This window comes from Eimeria acervulina, genomic scaffold (assembly GCF_000499425.1).
Source record: "Eimeria acervulina Houghton genomic scaffold, Eah_scaff412, whole genome shotgun sequence".
Lineage (NCBI taxonomy): Eukaryota > Apicomplexa > Conoidasida > Eucoccidiorida > Eimeriidae > Eimeria > Eimeria acervulina.
The window spans coordinates 9360-29765 of record NW_013549823.1 but is presented as its reverse complement, the minus strand read 5'-3'; the positions used below and the strand labels follow the sequence as shown (position 1 = coordinate 29765).

Below are 20406 nucleotides of genomic sequence, written 5' to 3'. Positions count from 1 at the left end.
ATATATATATATATATATGTAGCGCAAATGCGAGGCATGGGCCACGATAGTTCTTCGTACCACTTTATCTACAGGCTGTAATGGAACGAAACGGGTTATAATGATGCTGCCCTTCAAAAGTGAGGCTGGAGCTCACAGTCTCAGGCGACGCCATCGCAGGAAGCAATGGCCTGTAGCTCAGCTTAAAGGGGCAGCTTTTAACAAGGCATCGGCCTCAGATCTTGTGTGTCTTCTTCTGTCGTTCGTTGGGTTGATAATGGAAAGGAGGTATCTTACTGTCAAAAATTTGCAGCCTGTCATTTTGCCGATTTCGTGTTCTTCGTAGTCACCGGCAGTGGCGCCTTTGATCCGTTCAACTCCTTGTTATTGGCGTTTCGACAAAGGGGAGTACAAGATGATTGATTAGGGTTTAGGGCTTATGGTTTAGCATGTTAGACTTGGTTGGCTGCCTCGCATAGACGTTGATTTCAAACACGGAAACCTGTACACCGCAAAGCTTAGTGGCGCATCTGCTGTGCATTCCTTCTACACGTCTATGCAAAATATGCAACAATAAGTGCGGCATATTGTTCTCTCTTTCGTTCCTCTTCACTTACTTTCCTCCCCAGCGTTGATTTTGTTTTGATGCAAACGCCGGTGCGACCGCCCGTTGGATCGCGCTCATGACTAGCAGCCCAAATTCAGCTCCGTATTATAAATATTCTTCATTACCCCCTTAATACGCGTATTTCAAAAGTAGTTAATGTCTTTTTTTGAGGAAACAACGTCTCAGCCTTCCTACATTGTGGGGCCGTCAACGTGGAATGCGAGCACGGCCGTCGGACTCGGCAGCTGCTACATTGAGCGAAATATGGCGACTGTTTTCTAATTCTTTTATTTCCTCTTTTCAATTAAAACCAATAAATACTTGATTTTTTCAAACTGCAAGTTTCACTGCATGCTGTTCCTCCGCGCCTTCCAGTACCAGTGCAGCGGTCGTGGGCACTCACTTCATCGACAGCGAGATCAAACGCGACAATTGAATCATCACATTATTTTCTTGAGGAATTCCTATGCTAATGACTAGCTGAAGCCCATTCATTCATTGACTGCTTCTTGGCTATATCGAGGCAGTGAACGCCATGCTGTTGTTTCAAGGTTTCTCTTTGTCGCTCAGAGCATTTAAACCTGAACGTGAATCTGAATATGAATTCGCGCAACCTCTCACCTTCCTCCCTTTCCGCAGCTTCTTGATCAATGTCCCCTGCTGACGGAATCTTCATCCCGTTTCTGGTGCCTCCTCCTGAGGCGCCTGGCGGCTGTAGTTTTACTTTTCTGCTCTCAGCTAAGTGCTGCTGGCGCAGCTACTGCCAGCGCACAAGGGCAACAGCAGGGCGATATCCAGCCCCAGGATTCATTATTTCTTCTCCGTGATGCTGCCTATTGGCAAACCCACTGTGGCTGCTCCGATCCCGCCTTCTCGCGCATGTAGTTTACGAGATGCCGGCCGCATCTCAGCCCCTCTGTTTCCCAGGCAGCCGCTGCTTGTAGCGACAGAGGAGGCGCCTCAACAGCAAGAAGAAGCTTCTTATTCTCAGCTGCAACAACACTGCGCTCCTCCACGTCGAAAAAGAAGACATATTTCAGAAAGCAAATGCTTCCACCACGCAGCAGTTGCCGGCTCTGTTCCTCCCTCTAGAACCTCAGTAGTTCAATTCTGTCCAGACACCGCAGCTCCTGGGAACCTGAGGGCTCTGGGTGATACTTCGCCACTCTCCAGTTCCCCGGACTTGACCGAATTTCAGCAGCAGCTCTTAGGTAAGACAAATGCATTTCTTTTAGCAGCAAAGGACGCCAAACGCCTTCCTGTAGTGGGCCGCTGTGGCGGCACGACGAACGAATTCAATGCAAAAATGCAGCAGTTGTCTCATGCTAGAGAAGAGAAGAAGGATGATGAATGGGGTGTACAGCCGACAGCTGGTGGGCCGGGACGACAGCAGACAGCGCGGGTTCAGCTGCTGGGCCCCCTTTTCCGCATTTGTTTGCAGTTTATGTTTCTGTTATTTCAGGGAGTTCATGAAGTGGCTGCTGTGTGCTGGTGGCAGACTCTGGGGTGGTCGTTGTGGGTGTTCAGTAGCCTGTGCTGCCGCTGCACCGTTTTCCTGCATTTGTTGTCCTCTGGGGTGTCTCGGGAGGTCGATGGCAGCAACAGCACTCTGGTGTTTGCCTCTGCATCACTTGCTAAACTTTTGCATCTCTCAACTTCTTTGCTGGAGAGCAGCGAGGCATCAGTTGCAGCAGCGGAGTCCCGGACTGCACTTAAAACGCTTTCTTCTCGAAGGGCGGCTGTACAGACAGCAGCACAGCTGGGATGCGTCAGCACAGCGATGATGCGCCACTTAAAAGATTTCTTCTACACGAAGGCTGCGGCTGCAGCTTGGAGGGAAGAGCAGCAGAAGAAAGAGAGGCAACAAATATATGAAGAAGGGAGCGTTGCACTGACACCTGAAGAAGCACTCGCTACAGGTGAGGCCAGCGGGGTGTGTAGTGGGGAAGATTGCTTATAAGAGACAAACTGCTGCAGACTGGAGGAGGAAAGGCTTCCTGAGTTCTTTTGAGGCAACAGCAAGACCTCTCAAGCTGATGCCTCAGCTGTTTTGCTGCTGCTGCTGTTTTGCTGCTGCTGCTGCTGTTACTGGTGTTTTGCTGCTCTAGCATGCGACCTCTGGGCCTCCTTGCACCGGGAGCCTCCTTCAAAGCGCGTTGCTGTTGTTCAATTTCAAACTCTTCTTCGTGAGCGCCTGATGGCTCGCGACGGCGTTTTATATTTAAAACCTGAACGGGGAACCCTACAGCTGATCGCTGCTGCAGAGCCGTCACCGGAGCCCGCTGCAGCAGAGCAGCAGCATGAGAAAAAGCTGCAGCAAAGGGGTGGTGCTGCTCTTCTGCAGAGGCTAAACCCCCTGCTGCGTGAAACAGAGATCCCATACCCTCTTTCGCTTCTAAGTAGAGTGGGAGCGGCAGCTCGGCTTGCCCTCAGTGGATGCGCCAGAGCGCTCGCTGCTTTGCAACAGCCCTTGCAACAGCAGCAGCAGCAGGAGCAGCTGCAACAGTGGCAAAAACAGCACTGGCAAAAGGAACACCAGAAGCAAAAGGAACAGCAGCAAAAGGAGATGCAGAAGCAGCAGCAGCAGAAGACGAAGACGACACCTCAAGGTTGGAGCCGTCGCTTCCCAGCCAAAGTTATGGCGGCTGTCTTCATGCTTCCGAAGGTATGCAGAAGTGCTGTTGCTGTCTATACGCCTGAGTAAATGAAGAATGAAATTCAGTTGCTGCAGTGTGCAGGTGCTTGCGGTGTTTCAATATCCTCTGCACGCTACAGATGCTGCTGCTCTAGCTGCAGCAGCTGCTGCTGCTGATGCCCGTATTGATGCACATATTGCTGCTGATGCGCGCACTGCTTCTGCTGTTCCATGTACCGCTGCTGCTGCTTGTGTCGTGATTGTTGCATCGGGGCCGCATGCATGCGCATGCATGCATATTGTTTGTTTTCGGTGTTGCATGCGTTTGTTTTTGCAGAGAGTTTTGGGGGCATGCTGCGTCGCTTTTATGGCAACTTTTTGGTTTTTCTATTCCCTCTGTCTTCAGCTGTTGTCTCTGATTTATAACTTGTGTGAGGTTGTTGTTGTCGCTGTCGCTTCAAGTGCCTCTGTTCTGCTGGTGCGAGGCTGGGGGCTTCTCTGGGGTGTATGCACAGCTGCAGCTCATCTTCTTGAAAGGTAACTATTTATAATATTTTTAATTGAATTATTATTATTATTTGCATTAGACTCCAGCTCCAGCGACTTCGCCGTTAGCGTTCAACACCTACAACTCTGCAGCAGGTAGAAGGTTTTCGCTGGCTGCATTGCTGTTGCATTTCTTGTGCTGCTTCTGCTGCTGCTGCATCTCCTGCGCTGCTATTGTATTTCTTATGCTGCTGCTGCTGCTTCTGTTGATGCAGGAGGCTGCTCCGCAGGCGACATCCTGCGCCTGATGAAGGCAAAGGGAAGCAGTAGAGCTGAATAGACACCCGGGGGAAGTTGGAATAAAGACGAAGATGAACACGGTTATAATCAACACAAGTGTCTCACAGGTCCCTCTACCCCCCTCTGGGTTATTTTTTAAAGGGATTTCTGTAGGGGCCGTGTCTGCATGCAGGCGCATACAAGCGCATGCAAGTGCTTCTGTTTGCTGTTGGTAATAAGACATTCAGCAGCTCTTTGATGACGAAGACAGTGCACAGCAAGGTGTATTTATTGTGTTGTGCCGCTGCTGCTGCTGCTAGAGGCGACGGTTGAGCAGTTGCCTATGAAACAGAAAGAAACAAAAAGGTTTTCTGTTAGAGATATCACATAGAAAGCAAATAATTGAATTCAAACGTTGCGCTGCATTCAACACAAAAACTCCTTCACGCCTTCAATTTCAATTTTAAAGGAACTGTCAAAGGTGATTAACAGGGAGAAAGAAAGAAAAATATTCTAAATTAAATACACCTGCAAGACTGGATACTCCCATAGAGACAAGAGAAGAAAACAGAAACGCAACTGAGTGCTGATATATATAGTATATCTATTATAAATAAATAAATAAATAAACAAATACATAACTATATATATATATTATAGCCAGAGAGAGAGGATGGAGGAGATAGCTGAACAGATAGACGTACATATATCCATATGAAAACCAGCCATATATAGATATACGCATGGATAGATAGATAGATAGATAGATAGAGATACATAGATATATAGATAGACACATAGATAGATAGAGATAGATAGATAGACATAGATAGATAGAGATAGATAGATAGATAGATATAGATAGATATAGATAGATACACATAGATAGATAGATATACATAGATACACATAGATAGATAGATATAGATATAGATAGATAGATAGATAGATATAGATAGATAGATAGATATAGATAGATAGATATAGATAGATATAGATATAGATAGATAGCTATAGATAGATAGATATAGATATAGATAGATAGATAGATATAGATAGATAGATAGGTAGATACAAGTAAATATGTGCATATATATATATATGTATATGCATATATATATATATATATGTATATGCATATACATATATACGTCTACTTATATTTCTCTAAGCAGCTGCACAGCCTTTCTCTAAAGAGCAGCGCTTCTCTTCAAAGTTTGCCGTCTTCATCTCCCAAATCAGATAAATCAATACCTGAATGCACCCAACTGTAGTCGCTTCCTCTCTAAGCCCATGCAGGCCTTTGGAATATGCATGCATGCATTTAGAATATGCATGCTGCATGCAGTTAGAATATGTATGCATGCAAGCATATGAAATATGCATGCATGCGTACACTTGAAATATGCATGCATGCATGCGTTCATGTATTTAGAATATGCATGCATACATTTGAAATATGCATGCAGGCAATTGAAATATGCATGGATGTATGCATGCATAATATGCATGCATGCATACATTTGCATGCATGCATGCATCATGCAGGTTTTGGGAGCGCGGGAAGTGGGGGGATGGATTGCTCTTTGTACATCGCCTCCACCTTAGTTAAACAAAACTGGAAAAGAAAACAAAATGAGACAGCCGCATGCACAAGCAGTGGCGTTGGAGTGTATGTTATTGCATGCAACTCGATTCATACATTTGGGGTTTTCAAACGCTGCAGTTCTTCAGTGCCTTGTCTGCTGTTTTCGTTTTCATCTATTCAACAGACTGTAAGTACGTACACTGGAGATAAAGCAGAGAAATTCTGATTTGCAGGGCTCATCCCCTACAGGAAGAGCAGCAGCAGCAACAGCAGCACCATCGAAACAAAACAAATCAACATTCTGTGAAATATTCAAATGGCCTTCGGCCCGCGAGCGCCCAACCGCCAGCGTCGTTGCTGCGAAAGTTAAAATGGAACAGGCGTTCAGCGCAGTAGGGAGCTCTGCATGCAGCTGCTCTGAATGCAGCTGCTCTGAATGCAGCTGCTCTGCATGCACCTGCATTGCATGCAGATGCATTGCATGCAGTTGAACTGCATGCAGCTGTTCTGCATGCAGCTGTTCTGCATGCAGATGCATTGCATGCAGTTGAACTGCATGCAGCTCCTCTGCATGCAGCTGTTCTGCATGCCGACGAAATGCATGCAGACGAACTGCATGCAGATGAATTGCATGCAGATAAACTGCATGCATTGCAGCTGCATGGAGAATTCCACGTGCAGATGAAAGCGCAGCTACAATCCGTGCTATGTTCCTTTGGCGGCCTCCCCGTTGCTGCTGCAGCTGCTGTTGCTGCTGCTGCAGCTGCTGCTTCTGCTGCTGGGTTCGAGCAACAGCCCCAAAACAAGCCAAACACCACCTCCTTTGCATGCAAGCAACATGAGCGGCTATGCATGCATGCATGCATGCATTCACGGTAATTGTGAGTGTAGATACATGCGGATTTATGCGTCTTTGAGTTTAGAAATATAAACAAATTCCAAAGGCAACAGCAGAAAGAAACTGCAGCGCCACCATTTGGCTTAGGGAATAAAAACCACCTCCGAAGCAAACCCCTCACGAGTTGCTGCTCCTGCAGCGGCAGCAGCAGCAACACCAACAAACAGTAATGCAACGAACAGCCCAGCTGCTCACGCTGCTGCTGTGCTGCAGCTGCAGCAGCAGTTGCAGCAGCAACAGTGGAGTGCCTCACTTGGAGTGTGTGTGTTCAGCGATCTTCTCCTTCAGCTCGGCGATTTCGTCTCGCTGCCTGCAGCAAACCCCAAAACCCTTCCTAAACCGCTACACAGTCAGCTAGCTAGCTAGCTATTAGGTGTCTAGCTAACCAGCTAGCTACCGAGTGCATAGCATGCTAGCTAGCTACCGAGTGTATAGCTTGCTAGCTAGCTAGCTATTCTGTGTATAGCTAGCTAGCTAGGCATAGAAAGGCCATACGCACTTTTGAGGTTTTGTAGGGGCCCTGGGCTCAGCTGGAGCCGGGGGAATCGAAATGCCTCGCCCCGCCAATCCACTAGGCTGCATCAGCAGAGCAGCAGCAGCAGCAGCGACGAGAAGCAACAGGAATGAGCTGTATTCGAAGAAGGAAGCTAACGGGTGAGGGGCTGTCTCACCTCCATCATATCTGTTGCTCTCCTCAGCAATCCATAGAGAAAAGGCTGCAGCAGCAGCCGCACCAGCTGCGCTGCATGTTTGGCACTGTTTGTAACGAGATCAAGCTTCCCCGTAAGGAATACAGCACCAGCAAGCAACAGCAGCAGCAGCAGCAGAGGCAGCAGCAGCACCCAGCTGCTGCTTATGAACGACAAAACAAAACCCAGCTCATCCCATCCAAGGCATAGCAGCAACACCCAACCCCACAGCGGAACTGCCCTCCATGAAGCTCTGCTGCTGCAGCGCTGCTGCAGCAGCTGCGCCTCCCGACACTGCTGCTGCATCGTCGCTACAGCTTTTCTTTGAATACTTTGAGCGGATATTGCGTCTATCAAAGGCCTGTAGAAAGAAGCAGGCATTGAGTGCTTCAAACCCTCCTCTCCTGCTGCTGCTGCTCCTGCCGCTGCTGCTCCTGCTTCTGCCTCCTGGCCTTCTTTCAGGTCCTTGTCCTCCAGAGTTGAAGACAGCAAACTCAGCCGACTCAGCTGCACCTCCCGCAGCGTCGGTATCAGCACTGAAAACAAACCCCAAACCCTAAACCCTAAACCATAAACCCTAAAATCTCAAACCCTCTTCCCCTTGTACGCAGCTGTAGGCCCGCGTTCGAAGTGCTGCTGCTGCGCAGCAGCACAAGAAGCAGCAGCACAAGAAGCAGCAGCAGCAGCAGCACCACTACTACCACCGTATTAGAAGCGGGGGGTTAGGGTTTAGGGTTTAGGGTTTGCGGACATAAAGCCTGAGTCTTTGCCTTTGAGAAGAGAGAGTCGAGGGTTTCTGCTGACAGCAATTCCCAACGGCGCGGCTGTTCTTCTTCATCAAAGGAGAAGAAGGAATTAAACCTAAACAAAGTAAAAACAAGACGAAAGGAACAACATATACACGCAGCTAGCTGGCAGCTAGCTGCGTACCTGTGTGCAGCTAGCTGTGCAGCTACCTGTACACCTGTCTGTGTATCTGTGTGTAGCTAGCCACACAGATAAAAGACAAAGAGATATAGAGATAAAAGGCAAAGAGAGAGAGAGATACACGGAAAGGCAGAGGCATCGACAAATAAACGCAAAAATATTCATGTATCCTATGTATGCATGTATATATATAATGTGTGTATATATATATATATATAATGTACATAAATATATATATATATATATATATATGCATATACATATATATAGTATATATTTATGCACACACACATATATATATATACATACATATTATTATACATACACACATAGAGATGCATATATATATATATATATATGTATATATATAAGAAAATTGAGAACAAGAGGGTCAACAAAAGGATTGCGTGTCAAGGATATAAACATGCAGACACCAGATACATATATATATGTAAGCATATATATATATATATATATATACATATATATGTATAAATATATCTATATACATTTACTTATTACCTCTCAATGATATAAATATGCAGACACCCTGTGAGTTTCTCGAGGTTCTTCCGCAGCTGCCACAAGGCGATAGTTCGGCAGCGAACAGCAAACTCTGCAGCTGCTGCTGTTGCTGCTGCTGCTGCTGTTGCGGGGTCGCCCTCCTCAGGGTCGCTGCTGAGGCCTTTAGCAGCAGCAGCAAAATAAGCAGCACAGAGAGTTGCTGATGCTGCAGCACGCCCCCTACACAGCTCCCAGAAACTCTCCGGCGAAAAATCTAAGAAAAACAAACAAAAACGCATGTACAACCTGCTGCTGCTGTTGCTGCTGCTACGGGTTTCTTTGTTGCAGCTGCTAACTGTTGTTTTTGTCGGTGCTGTTGCCTCTGCCTCGCTGCTGCAGCAGACGCTCGTACAGCAGCACAAGGCACTGAGCGTAGCCGCTGATGCTGTTGTTACTTCTTGCCTTGCTGCTCCTGCAGCAGCAGCAGCAGCATCAGCAGCATCAGACCCTCTTTGGTCTTACCGCGAGCGGTGAGGAGCGCGTCCAACCCTACGAAACCTTCATCACATTTCTCCTGCAGCAGCAACAGCAGCAGCAGCAGCAGCAGCACAGAGAACAGGCGCCCGATCATTTTCAATAAGCAACAAAATCCTCTAATATACAAATACCGCTCCAGCAGCAACAGCAGCAAGTCCAGCAGCAGAAGCATTAGGTTCAGCAGCAACAGCAGGTTCAACAGCAACAGCAGCATCCTCAGAAGGAGCAGCAGCGGCGGTAGCAGCAGCAACAGCAGCAGCAGAAGCACCGAAATGGCTTGTTCCAAGGCAGTCTGCTGCTTCTCGCGTATTGTATTTGTCTCCTGCTGCATCTCCTCTGCCACATGCACACCGCATGCAGCAGCAGCAACAGGTGAAGCAGCAGCAGCAGCAGCCGCAGCAGCAGCAGAAGGGGGTGACACCCGAAGAACAAACAATGACAGAGAAAGAGATATAGAAGGAGGCAGCAACAAACAAAGAGGAACAAGCAAAGACACAACAACAGAAGCAAAACAAAGACAGACGCAAAAGAAAATGAAGAAAATATAAACAGACAGATGAAAAGATAAAAAGAGACAGAGACAAAATGATATAAAAGACAGAGATGAGATATAAACAAAGACAGCAAGCAAATACAATATAAACAAAGGAGACAAAAACACAAAGACAACAACTGCAGCAAAGACAAGAAAATAAATATACCCGCGAGAAGAGTAGCGCAGCAGCAAACCCCAAACAAAAACAAAAACAAACTGCAGCAGCAGACAATAAGCTTCTTCCTAGTTCCAGCTCACGAAGCAAAGAAGCAGCAAAGACAGCAGCACAAAACCTTAGCTCCTCTCCGCCGTCTAGCGAGATGCTGCAACCCTCGCTGAACTCCCGAAACTCTGTTTCTGCTGCAGCAACAGCAGCAGCACTGCAGCAGCAGCAGCAACAGAGAGAGGAGCACACGCATGCATCTTCACCCCTAATACAGAAACGCTGCAGCACGACTACAGCAGCAGCAACAGCAACAGGAGCAGCAGCAGCAACGGCAGCAGCAACAGCAGCAGACTGTGCACTATTGACTGACCTCCTCTTGCGGAAAACAGCCCAGGCCTCTAGCATCGGCTCTCCCTTTCCCTGTAGCAGCAGCAGCAGCAACAGCAACAATGCACGAATTGCTGCTCCGGCTAATGCTCCGTGTGCACTATGAGACGGTTGTCTTTTGCTGCTGTTGCTACTGCTGCTGCTGCTGCTGTTGCTACTGCTGCTGCTGCTGCTGCAAGGTTTGCTGCTGCTGCTGCTACTGCTTTCTTTGTTCAAAGTTCCCGTCAGACGTACAGTCGCGTCCCTTGAAGAATGGCTATATGCCTCCCTGTTCCAGCAGCAGCAGCAGCAGCAACAGCAGCAGAAATGCTTTTGTTTTGTGCTTCTACTTGCTACTTCAGCCGGTGGTGAGAGTGCAAGAAGCTAGTCTGATGCAGTCCTTGGCAGTTGTGCTGCTGCTAGTTTTGCTGATGCAGCAGCCGCGTTAGCTGCTGCTGCTGCTTGTGCTCCTACTGCAACGTGTGCTGCTGCTGCTGCTGCTTGTGCTGCACCTGAGTTCGTCTTTGTGTTTGTTTGCAATTCGTTCGCGGGCCTCCGACAGCTGCGCCTCCACAATCGGCTTAAATAAGCTAACGAGCCTGCAGCAGCAGCAACACGCAACAGCAGCAGCAGCATGAAGGCAGCAGCAGAAGCAGCAACGCACGGGATGCCGCCCACAGCAGCAACGGCAATGATCGCTAGGAGAGCAGCAGCAGCAGCACGAGGAGCAGCAACGAAAGCAGTATCAGCACAAGCAACAGCACCAGCAGCACAAGCAGCAGCAGCAGCACAGGAAGCAGCAACTGACCCTTCGATGAGTTCATCCTTCACGCTGCTGCAAATCTTCTCCTGGTAGCGCGTGGCCTGCGACAAGTACTGTGCTGCAGCAGCAACAGCAAAGGAAACAGCAGCGTCAGCAGTAACAAAAGCAGCAGCAGGAATCGCAGCAGTGACAGCGGCAGCAGCAGCAGCAGCAGCAGCAGAAGCAGCAACAGAGTCTCCCTGGCTAGGTTGACGATGCCAGGCAAGACAAAGAAAGAAAGAGGCAACAATCAAACAAACAACAAATAAGAACAAACACAAACAAAACATAAACAAACAAAGGCAAGAAGATAAACATAGGAGACAGAAGAAAAAGATAAGAAAGAATTTATGCAGAAAGTGCAGCAGCAGCAGCAGCAGCAGCTACCTACCGAGGGCATCCTTTGCAATTGAAATCATTTCGCCCTTAATTGCTGCTGCATCTGCTGCTGTTGGTTTTATGTACTGCTTTTGCAGCAGCGCAGCACGGGTTGCTGCTGCATGCAGCGCCTGCTGCTTCAGGTCCTGGCAGCGATATATTGCAAGCATCTCTTTCTGATTAGGGATGTCCAAGTGAGACTGTTGCTTTATTGTCTCCTGCAGCAGCAGCAAAAAACAGACAGCAGCATTATATTCAGCAGCAGCAAACCCACCGACAACACCAAAGCAGCAGCACCAACAGCAGCAGCAGCACACGCAGCAGCAGCAACACCAGCGTTTCATACAAATAACTTCAGTACATTAAACCTACCAAATCCCCAGGCACCTGCTAACACCACTCCGACATTCTGATCTACTGCAGCAGCAGCAGCAGCAACAGCAGCAGTAACAGCAGCAGCAGCAGCAGAAGTGTTTCCTTACCCATATATTTTTTGCGTATGCTCCGAATCCATCAGCTGGAATGCGGCGGGTATATGACTTGGGGCTAAATTCGCTCGCCCATCTGCGGTGTACATGCAGACACTCAGCAGCAGAAACTCATGCAGCAGCAGCAGCAGCAGCAGCAGCTACAGCTGCAACAGATGCTGCTGCAACTGCAACAGCAGCAGTAGCAAACGGATACGCTCCACCAGCTCGATATATCCCCCAGTTCTACACCCAGAATCGCTACGCTCCTGGTGCTGCTGCTGCTGCTGTTCCTGCTGCGAAATTTGCTGCTGCTGCTGTTGCTGCTGCTGCATCTGATGCGTTGCTGCTGCTGCTGCTGCACCTGTTTCTAAGGCGGATGACGTCTTTCTCGAATTCCTGTGGGGCGAGGAGTTTGTGGGCTAAGCCCATCACCTCAACAGTAAAGAAATCTGCAGCAGTAGCATTTGCTGCTGCCTCAGGCTGAGAACGCAACACACACCACCCTGCTGCTGCTGCTGCTGCTGCTACTCCTGTTGCTGTTGCTGCTACTCCTGTTGCTGCTGCTCATGTTAAAGGCTCCACACAGCAGGAGACGAGCGCACAGAATGACTGTAGCAACACAACAGCAATAACAGCAGCAACAAAGGCAGCAGAAGCAACAACAACAAAGCAGCAGCAACACCATCAACAAAAACAGCAGCAGCAACAACAGTAGCAGCAACAGCAGCAGCAGCAGTACCTTATCGATTTCATTCCAGATCTTGTTGACGTAGTCTTTAATTATTTTCTCCTTCATTACGTCTGCAGCAAACTCCAAACCCTCTTCAGGCAAACCCTAAACCCTTACAAACCCTAAACCCTCGAGGCAAAGCATTCACACCAAAAGCAGCAGCAGCAGCAAGACACTCAGCTGCAGCAAGGACAGCAGCAGCAATAACAGCAGCGGCTGCTGCAGCACAGGGCCACCAGCGGCCGCAGAAGCATCAGCAGAAGCAGCAGCAACAGCAGCAACAGCAACAGCAGCAGCAGCAGACCTTCAGGGACGATGCTTGGCGCCCAGTCGCGAACTGCAAACAGCAAAATCGTTTTAGGGGCGCTGAACAAAAAACAGAAGCAGCAAATATAGAGAAGCACGGAGTGCAGCAGCAGCAGCAGCGACAGCAGCAGCAAAAGCAACGAAAGAGCAGCAACATTGGCAGCAGCAACGCCAGCAGCAACAGCATCAGCAACAGCAGCAAGATCAGCAGCGCAAGAAGCAACATAAGCAGCATAACGAACATCACCAGCAACAGAAACACCATCCATATCAGCAGCAGCAGCAGAAGCAGCATCAAGATCGGCAGCAGCAGCAGCAAGAAGAGCAGGAATATGACTTCAGCAGCAAACGGATGCTGGTTCGCCCTCCTCGCAACAGCAGCAGCAGCAGCAGCAGCAGCAACAGCAGCAACAGGTGTTATTTGAATTCGTACTTCTCCTGCAGCAAGAAGAGCTCCAAATGAGCCTCCATAACTGTCTTCAGCAGCGCGAAGCCTGAACCCGTGTGGCAGCCTAAAGCTGAACAACTAATATTAACAAGCAGACAATCTGCAAGAGCGAGAGCAAACAAAGCAAAGAAATTTTCATACGTCTGTCTTCGCTCTCCTCGCTCCCTGGAGTCTAAGCCCTCCACATCAAGTATTAACACTGGGCGCTCCAGCGGTAAGCCCCCGCTCACACCCATACTGCTGCTGCTGCTGCTGCTGCTGCTTCCGCTGCTGCTGCTGCTGCTGCTGGGGAGGTGGTCGCGACCCGCCCACAAGCCCTTCGTTGTTTGCGAATAGCCGCGCTGTGCGTCCATCACTTGAAATGTGCAGCCAAACAATGCATTCATCAAAGTGCCTGCAAGCAGCAGCAGCAGCAGCAGCAGTTGAAGCAGCAGCAGGAGTTGAAGCAGCTGCTGCAGTCGAAGCAGCTGCAGCAGTTGAAGCAGCTGCAGCAGTTGAAGCAGCTGGAGCAAAAGTATATGCAACGCCAGCAACAATCGGAGCAGCAGCACGAGAAGCAGCATCAGCACCAGTTGGAGAAGCAGCAGCCCTCGCGGCAAATGCAGCAGCAGCAGCAGCAACAGTGGTAGCGTCAGCAAGAGCAGCAGCAGCAGCAGCAGCAGCAGCAGCAAGAGCAGCAGCAACGGACTCTTTCCGCTGCTTTGCGAGCCCAAGATGGTGATGACGTTAAATCCAAAACCCAACTCGGAGAGCCCTTGCTGCTGCATCCACTTCTCAAGGTCAGCCCTGAGGGGTACGTACACAGCAGCAGCAGCAGCAGCAGCAACAGCAGCAGCAGCAAAGCAGCAACAAGACAAAGAAACAGATGAAGGACAGAAGAAAGAAAACCAGACGCACGTAGGAAAAATAACAACAACATACACACGCATCTGCTGCTGCTGCTGCTGCTGCTGTCTTCGTCTCCATCACGTCAGAGAATCCTCTGCTGCACATTCTACCTATAATGCAGCAGCTGCTGCTGCCGCTTTAGCTGCTGCTGCTACTGCTGCTGCTGTTTCTGCTGCTGCTGCTGCTGCTACTGCTTGCGCTGGTTGCTCTTGTAACAGGACAAACCAAGCTCTCTTCCTGCTGCTGCTGGTTTAAAAAAAGAGAAACAACACAAAAGGAAGCAGCAGGAGCAGCAGCAGACAAACAAACCAGCTGCTACGGAGCAGCAGGACAAGCCATGCGCATGTGCAGCAACAGCATCAAAAGCAGCAGAAGCAGCAGCAGCAGCAGCAGCAAACCGAAGCAGCCTCACGTCATCTCCCCATCATAGTCGATGACCTGAATGAGGTCGCCTCCAGAAAGACTCGTCATCTTTTCCTGTTCTTGCTGCTGCTGCTGTTGCTGCTGCTGCTGCTGCTGTTGCTGCTGCTGTTGCTCCTTCGCGTCCTGCTGGTGCTGCGGCTGCTGTTGCTGCTGAAGCGATACGAAGTCCAGGCAACCGTAGCGGCTGAAGCTATGGGCTCTCCGCTTCAGTCACTCTGCTGTTGTTGCTGCTGCTGCTGCAGTTGCTGCTGCAGTTGCTGTTGCCGTTGCTGCGGCTGCCGCTGCTGACGCTGATATCACGAATGCAGCAGCAGCAAGGGAGGTGTGTATACGTTATTTGGTTTTGTAGGTGCTGCCACTGATGCTGTTGCTGGTGCTGTGGCTGCTGTTGCTGCTGCTGCTGCTACTACTTTGTCGCCGGTCAGCCCCCAGGTGAGCCGACAGCTGATGCTGTTCGACTGAACGACTGTTGCTGCTGCTGTTTCTGCTGCTGTTTCTGCTGCAGCTGCTGCTGCTGCTGCTGCTGAGAACAGAGAGACCTCGCTGTGGCCCTGTGGGATCTACTCCCAGCTACTATTACTACTACTACTACTGCTGCTGCTGCTGCTGTTGCTGCTGCTGCTGCGGCGGCGGCGGCGGCTAGTGCTGCTGTTGGCGCTGTCTTCGTTGCTGCACGTGCTTCTGGTGTGTCTCTCTTGCTGCAGCAGCTGTTTGTGCGTCGGGCAGTAGCAACTGCAGCACCAGCAGCGGCGGTTGCTGTTGTTGCTGCTGCAGTTTGCTGCAGCTTCTGCTGTGTCTCTTTGTTTCCTCTGTAAAAAAGCAAAGAGTTTGCATAAAGCAACAACAAACAAACTGTCTCCTCAATCTAAAGGAGAATGTGCTGCGATGCTGGGGGCCGCCGCCGCAGCTGCTGCTGCTGCTGCTGCTGCTGCTGAGTCTGGCGAGCAGCAGCAGCAGCAGCAGCAACAGCAGCAGCAGCAAAATGAAGTAGAATGAAAGCTGCGATGAGCAGTTGATGCGTCAACTCAAAATAAGATTTTAATTTTACTGCAGCAGCAGACAGAGGCTCCCTTGCCTTACCTGCTGCAGTTTGCTGTCTTTTCATGAGGGGCCCAGGGAGGCCCTGTTGCTGCTGCTCTTGCTGCAGCTGGTGCTGCAGTTCCTGCTGCAGCACTTGCTGCAGTTGCTGCAGCTGCTTCAGCCTACCCTCGACTCCACTGCCCTGGCCGCACTGACCCAGCAACAGCAGCAGCAGCAGCAACTAACCGAAGTGTCCCTGAGAGCAGCAGCAACAATAGCAGCAGCAGCTGCTGCTACAGAGGTACGCTTGCTGCACTGGCGACAGAAGGTCTTCTATCGAACTGCAGCAGCAGGTGCAGCAGCAGCAACAGCAGCAACAGCAACAACAGAAGCAGCCGCTGCAGAATTAGCAGCAACAGCTGCAGCTCCCTCTCATGAGAAGTGTCTCACGACATGCGCGCTGCTGCTGCTGCTGCTGCTTCCGTGCTCAGGCTGTCTGAACCCTTGACTGAAACAGCAGCAGCAGCAGCACTGCAGCACCACTGCAGCAGCAGCTGCCGCAGTACTGCAGCAGCAGCAGCAGCAGCAGCGCTGCAGCAGCACTGAAATAGGACCTGCTGCTGCTGGAGGGGAGAGTGAGGCGTTTCTTTTCAGTAGAGCCATAGGTCTTTGCTCCCTCAGCAGCAGCAGCACCAACAGCAGCAGCAGCAGCAGCAGGAGCAACAGCGCTGCAGCAGCAATCTAGGCATGCGCATTGGGCTGCAGCAATGCCTTCATTGTGCAGCATTTTATTGGCGTTAATTTTGCTGCCAGTTGCTCTTGTGGTGTCTGTGCTGCTGTTGCTGCTGTTGCTGCTGCTGCTGCTGCTGGGAGGCATTGTTGCTGGTGTTGCCTTGCTGCTGCAGCCGCTTGATAGAGATCTTGCAAATTATCTTTATCACTTGCCTTATGGAGGCGTCGCTAAAGCGAGCAACAGCAGCCGCAGCAACAACCGCAGCAGTAACAGCAGCAGCTGCTGCAGCAAACGCACAAAAGCAACAACAAAGCCATCGGAAGGCCCTGCTAATAGCGGCAGAGCTGAAGCAAATCCAGCGCCCCACTGCAGCAGCAGCAGCAACGCTGCTCCCCCTGTAGCATCCGAAGCAACAGGAACTGCTGCAGGAGCAGCTGCTGCAGCAAGTGCAGCAACTGCAGCAGCAGCAGAAGCAGGAGACGTGGTGCTGCCTGATGCAGCAGTCTCGCTGAACCGATCAAGGGACAGCAACAACTGCAGCGGCAGCAGCAGCACAGACTGCTTGCAGCAGCAGCAGCAGCAGGAACAGCAGCATCTGTTGCTGCAGCCCAGCCCTGCATGCGAGGCAGTTTAGCTGTCCAGAGTAGCAGCAGCAACGGCAGCAGCAGGAATTGCAGTAGCAACAACTGCAGCAAGCGCTGCACGATGCCCAGCAGCAGCAGCTGCAGCAGTCCTGAATTGACCGTAGCAGCAACAACAGCAGCAGCAGCAACAGCAGCAGCAGTCGGTGGCTTGTACTAGCTATTGGAAGACGGCGGTACTTAAAGTGCTCGCACCGGGTAAGGAGGGCAACAGCAACAGAAGCAGCAGCAGCAGCAGCAGCAGCAGCAGCAGCAGCAGTAATAGGGGGTTGTGCAACAGCATTCCGCAGTAGCAGCAGCTGCTGCTGCTTCAGCAGCAGCAGCAGAAGCATCGAAGAGGATGGAGCACTGGCAGGGGCCTCATAGCAGTGAGGGGCGCTCTGCTGCAGCAGCAGCAGCTCCCACCTCCCCAGAAGGTAGCACAGCAGCAAATGCAGCAGCAAATGCAGAAGCAAATGCAGTAACAGCAGCAGCGGGTGCTGCTGACTGTGTAGCAGCAGATGTGGCGGCTAAGAGATACGCTGCAGAAGAAACAGCAGTTCGGGAGCAGCAGCTAGAAGTGCCTCCCGCAGCAGCAGCAGCAGCAGGACTGGCAGCAGCAGCACAGGTTGCTGCTGCTCCTGCTACTGGTGTTGCTGCTGCTGACTGCCACCCGCTGCGGAAGGCTGAGGACACAGAGGCGCAAGACTCTGCAGCAGCAGCAACAGCAGCCGCAGCAGCAACAGCAACAGCAGCAGCAACAGCAACAGAAGCAGCCGCAGCCGGACCGGCAGATCGCGAGGCAGGAGCAGCACTTGTTCAGGCAGAAGGAGGGGAGACAGCAACAACAACAGCAGCTGCAGCAGCAGAAGCAGCAGCAGAAGCAGCAGCAGGAACAGTAGCAACAACAGCAGATAGCACTTCAGTTTGGTCCCTCTTTCCTTCGGATTGGCAGCTGATGCCTATTAATAAAATTGCTTCTCTTATTTTCGAGTCGTTTGTCTCTGGGGGGAGGTCGCTGCAGCGGGAGAGCAGCAAACTCAGCAGCAGCAGCAGCAGCAACAGCAGCAGCAGGGACTCCTCCTTGGAGCCGCAAACAGACGCACTCAACCGCAGCTCCACGCAAACACACGGAGACACCCAAGGTAATTGCTGCTGCTGATGCTGATGCTGTTGCTGCTTTTGCTGCTGCTGCTGCTTTTGCTGCTGCTTCTGCTAGCTGTAAGTATTTGACTGCTGCAGAGGCAATGGGATTTGCAGCTATTTTTGCTGCTGAATCTGCTGCTGCTGCGGGGGGTGGGAGAGGTGTTGCTGCTGCTGCTGTTGCCGTCGTTGTTTCCTATCCGGATACATAATTAGTAAATAATTAAATATACATTTAAAATTTATTTATTTGCTGCTGCATTGTTTGCTGCTGCAGCCGATGGGGAGGGCGCTTCTTCGGAGGGGACCGCGGAGACGTTTTGTAGCTGCTGCAGCAGCAGCATCTGCAGCAGCAGCGACAGCAGCGGGGAGAAGAATTTGCTGCTGCTGGGCCTCTCTAGCAGCAGAAGGAATCAAATCAGCCGAACGCACAGCAGCAAAACCATCAGGCAGCGCAGCAGGCGCTCGCAGCAGTTGCTGCTGCGGCGTTCATCTACTCGGAGGGCTTCTCGTGCTGCAGCAGCAGCAGCAGCTGCTGCTGCCGCTGAGAGCATCAACAGAAGCAGGAGCAGCAGCTGCTGCAGCAGCAGAGGCAACAGCAGCTGCGCAGACATAACCGAAACAGAAGAAGGCGCCGAAGAACAACAGCAGCAGCAGCAGCAGAACAACCAGCAGCAGCAGCAGCAGAACGACCAGCAGCAGCAGCAGCAGCAGCAGCAGCATGAAGAGAGCAGCGGGAAGCCGTCTCTAGAAAATTGGATGGGGACTCTGGGGCTAGAAAATGTCCCTCTAGAAAAACTAATAATACCAGGCAAGACAGCCGCAGCAGCAACTGCAGCAGCAGCAGCAGTAGGAGTCAGCAGCAGCAGCAGCAAGCGAAGGCAAAAGGATAAATAGAAGAGACCGAAGTCGCACAAGAGTAGACGAACAAATTACCCAGCGCACTTCAAGCCAACTCCAAACCCTAAACCCTAAACCCTAAACCCTAAGCCCAGATTGAATTAGGGTTTTGCTGTCTTCTTGCTGCTGCAGCAACACACAACAGCGCTTCCTGGAGAGTAGCTCGCCTCAATGAGCAGCAAGCATACTACTGCAGACTCGTGCAGGTCTGGGTCAGCTGCCAGGTAACGCTGCTGCTGCTGCTGTTGTTGTTGCTGCTGCTGTTGTTGTTGCTGCTGCTGCGGGTCTTGGTGGTGGTGCTGCTGCTGCTTTTGATGCTGCTGTTGCTTGCGTCGATGTTTGTTCTGCTGCTGTGCTGCTCTTCCTCAAGTTTCGGTGCTTTCGATAATGCTGCTTCTCTTGCTGCTATCGCATTTGGTGCTGCTGCTGCTGCATTTGCTGCTGCTGTTGCTGCTGCTGCTGCTGTGACTGCAGCAGTTTGTTAGGTCTTTATCTCGGTTGCTGCTGTTTCACATGCATGTGTATGTTGCTGCCGCCTTTCCTGCTGCTGCTGCTTTTCCCGCTGCTACTGCTGCTACTCTTCCTGCTGCTTTTCCTGCTGCTACTCTTCCTGCTGCTGCTACTACTACTGCTGCTGCTGCAGGAGTTGAGCATCTACGAGCAGCTACGTCGAGGGATTCGATGGCTAGATCTGCGTTGCTGCAAAAGTTTGGAGGTAATGACTATGATGCCTCGACTGAGGCCTCGAAGAAAACATAGAAAAGCAGCAGCAGCAAACCTCAGCCGCCGCCCCTCCGTCCGCTTCCCCTCTGCTGCTGCTGCTGCTGGTACTGCCGCTGCTGCTTCTGGGAGCAGCAGCAGATCCAGCAGCAAGGGCGTTGATGCTGCTGCTGCAGCAGAAAATCCTCCTCCTGCTGCTCCTGCTGCTGCGGGGGAGCCTTCCGTCTCGCCTCTGCCGCATACTGCTGCGCACCGCCAACCTCAGCAGCAGCAGCAACAGCAGCAGCAGCATCATCATCATCATCATCATCATCATCATCATCATCACCATCATCATCATCATCATCAGCAGCAGCAGCAGGCTTCTTCTGTTGTTGGAGAAGGTGAGAGCAGCAGCACACCGCGCCCTCGCTCTCATCACCACTCGAAGCGGGAAAGCAGCGGACAGCAGCAAGACGCTGCAGCAGCAGCAGCAGCACATCGAGATGACGCCTTAGCAACAGGAGCTCGTCGTGTTGCTGTTGCGAGGGAGATGAAATTTTCTTCGCCTCAGGCAATCCCTTACTGCGCACACGGAGGAGTTCTTACTGTCCCTTTGGCAAGCATTACTGCTGCTGCTGCTGCTGCTG

At 51.0% G+C, this 20406-nt stretch overlaps 4 protein-coding genes across 4 annotated transcripts in view; 3 read left to right on the top strand and 1 right to left on the bottom strand.

The window, feature by feature from the left end:
- Positions 1–1412: 1412 nt before the first annotated feature.
- EAH_00037380 (hypothetical protein) lies at positions 1413–3647 on the top strand (the record flags this gene model as incomplete). The annotated part of the gene is made up of 3 exons (XM_013395533.1): positions 1413–2505; positions 3054–3251; positions 3559–3647. 3 exons carry the CDS (start codon positions 1413–1415, stop codon positions 3645–3647), a joined length of 1380 nt encoding a protein of 459 aa, XP_013250987.1.
- A 3074-nt stretch (positions 3648–6721) lies between these two features.
- On the bottom strand, positions 6722–16324 carry EAH_00037370 (hypothetical protein, conserved; the record flags this gene model as incomplete). Its single annotated transcript, XM_013395532.1, has 20 exons — positions 6722–6782; positions 6972–7048; positions 7144–7697; positions 7913–8022; positions 8611–8866; positions 9398–9465; positions 10201–10485; positions 10709–10795; positions 11005–11077; positions 11390–11594; positions 11859–11940; positions 12208–12326; positions 12586–12647; positions 12881–12942; positions 13316–13724; positions 14019–14116; positions 14631–14791; positions 15383–15450; positions 15722–15872; positions 16265–16324. 20 exons carry the CDS (start codon positions 16322–16324, stop codon positions 6722–6724), a joined length of 3048 nt encoding a protein of 1015 aa, XP_013250986.1.
- Positions 16325–17375: 1051 nt separating this feature from the next.
- Positions 17376–19054, top strand: EAH_00037360 (hypothetical protein, conserved; the record flags this gene model as incomplete). Its single annotated transcript, XM_013395531.1, has 2 exons — positions 17376–18159; positions 18435–19054. The coding sequence occupies 2 exons, from the start codon at positions 17376–17378 to the stop codon at positions 19052–19054; spliced, it is 1404 nt and encodes a 467-aa protein (XP_013250985.1).
- A 727-nt stretch (positions 19055–19781) lies between these two features.
- EAH_00037350 (hypothetical protein) overlaps positions 19782–20406 on the top strand; it is a gene marked incomplete at both ends in the record, with an annotated part of 3790 nt that continues 3165 nt past the window's right edge. Inside the window, one exon of the mRNA XM_013395530.1 lies at positions 19782–20160. Coding sequence (XP_013250984.1) covers positions 19782–20160 — 379 coding nt within the window. The remainder of the gene's footprint in view (positions 20161–20406) is intronic.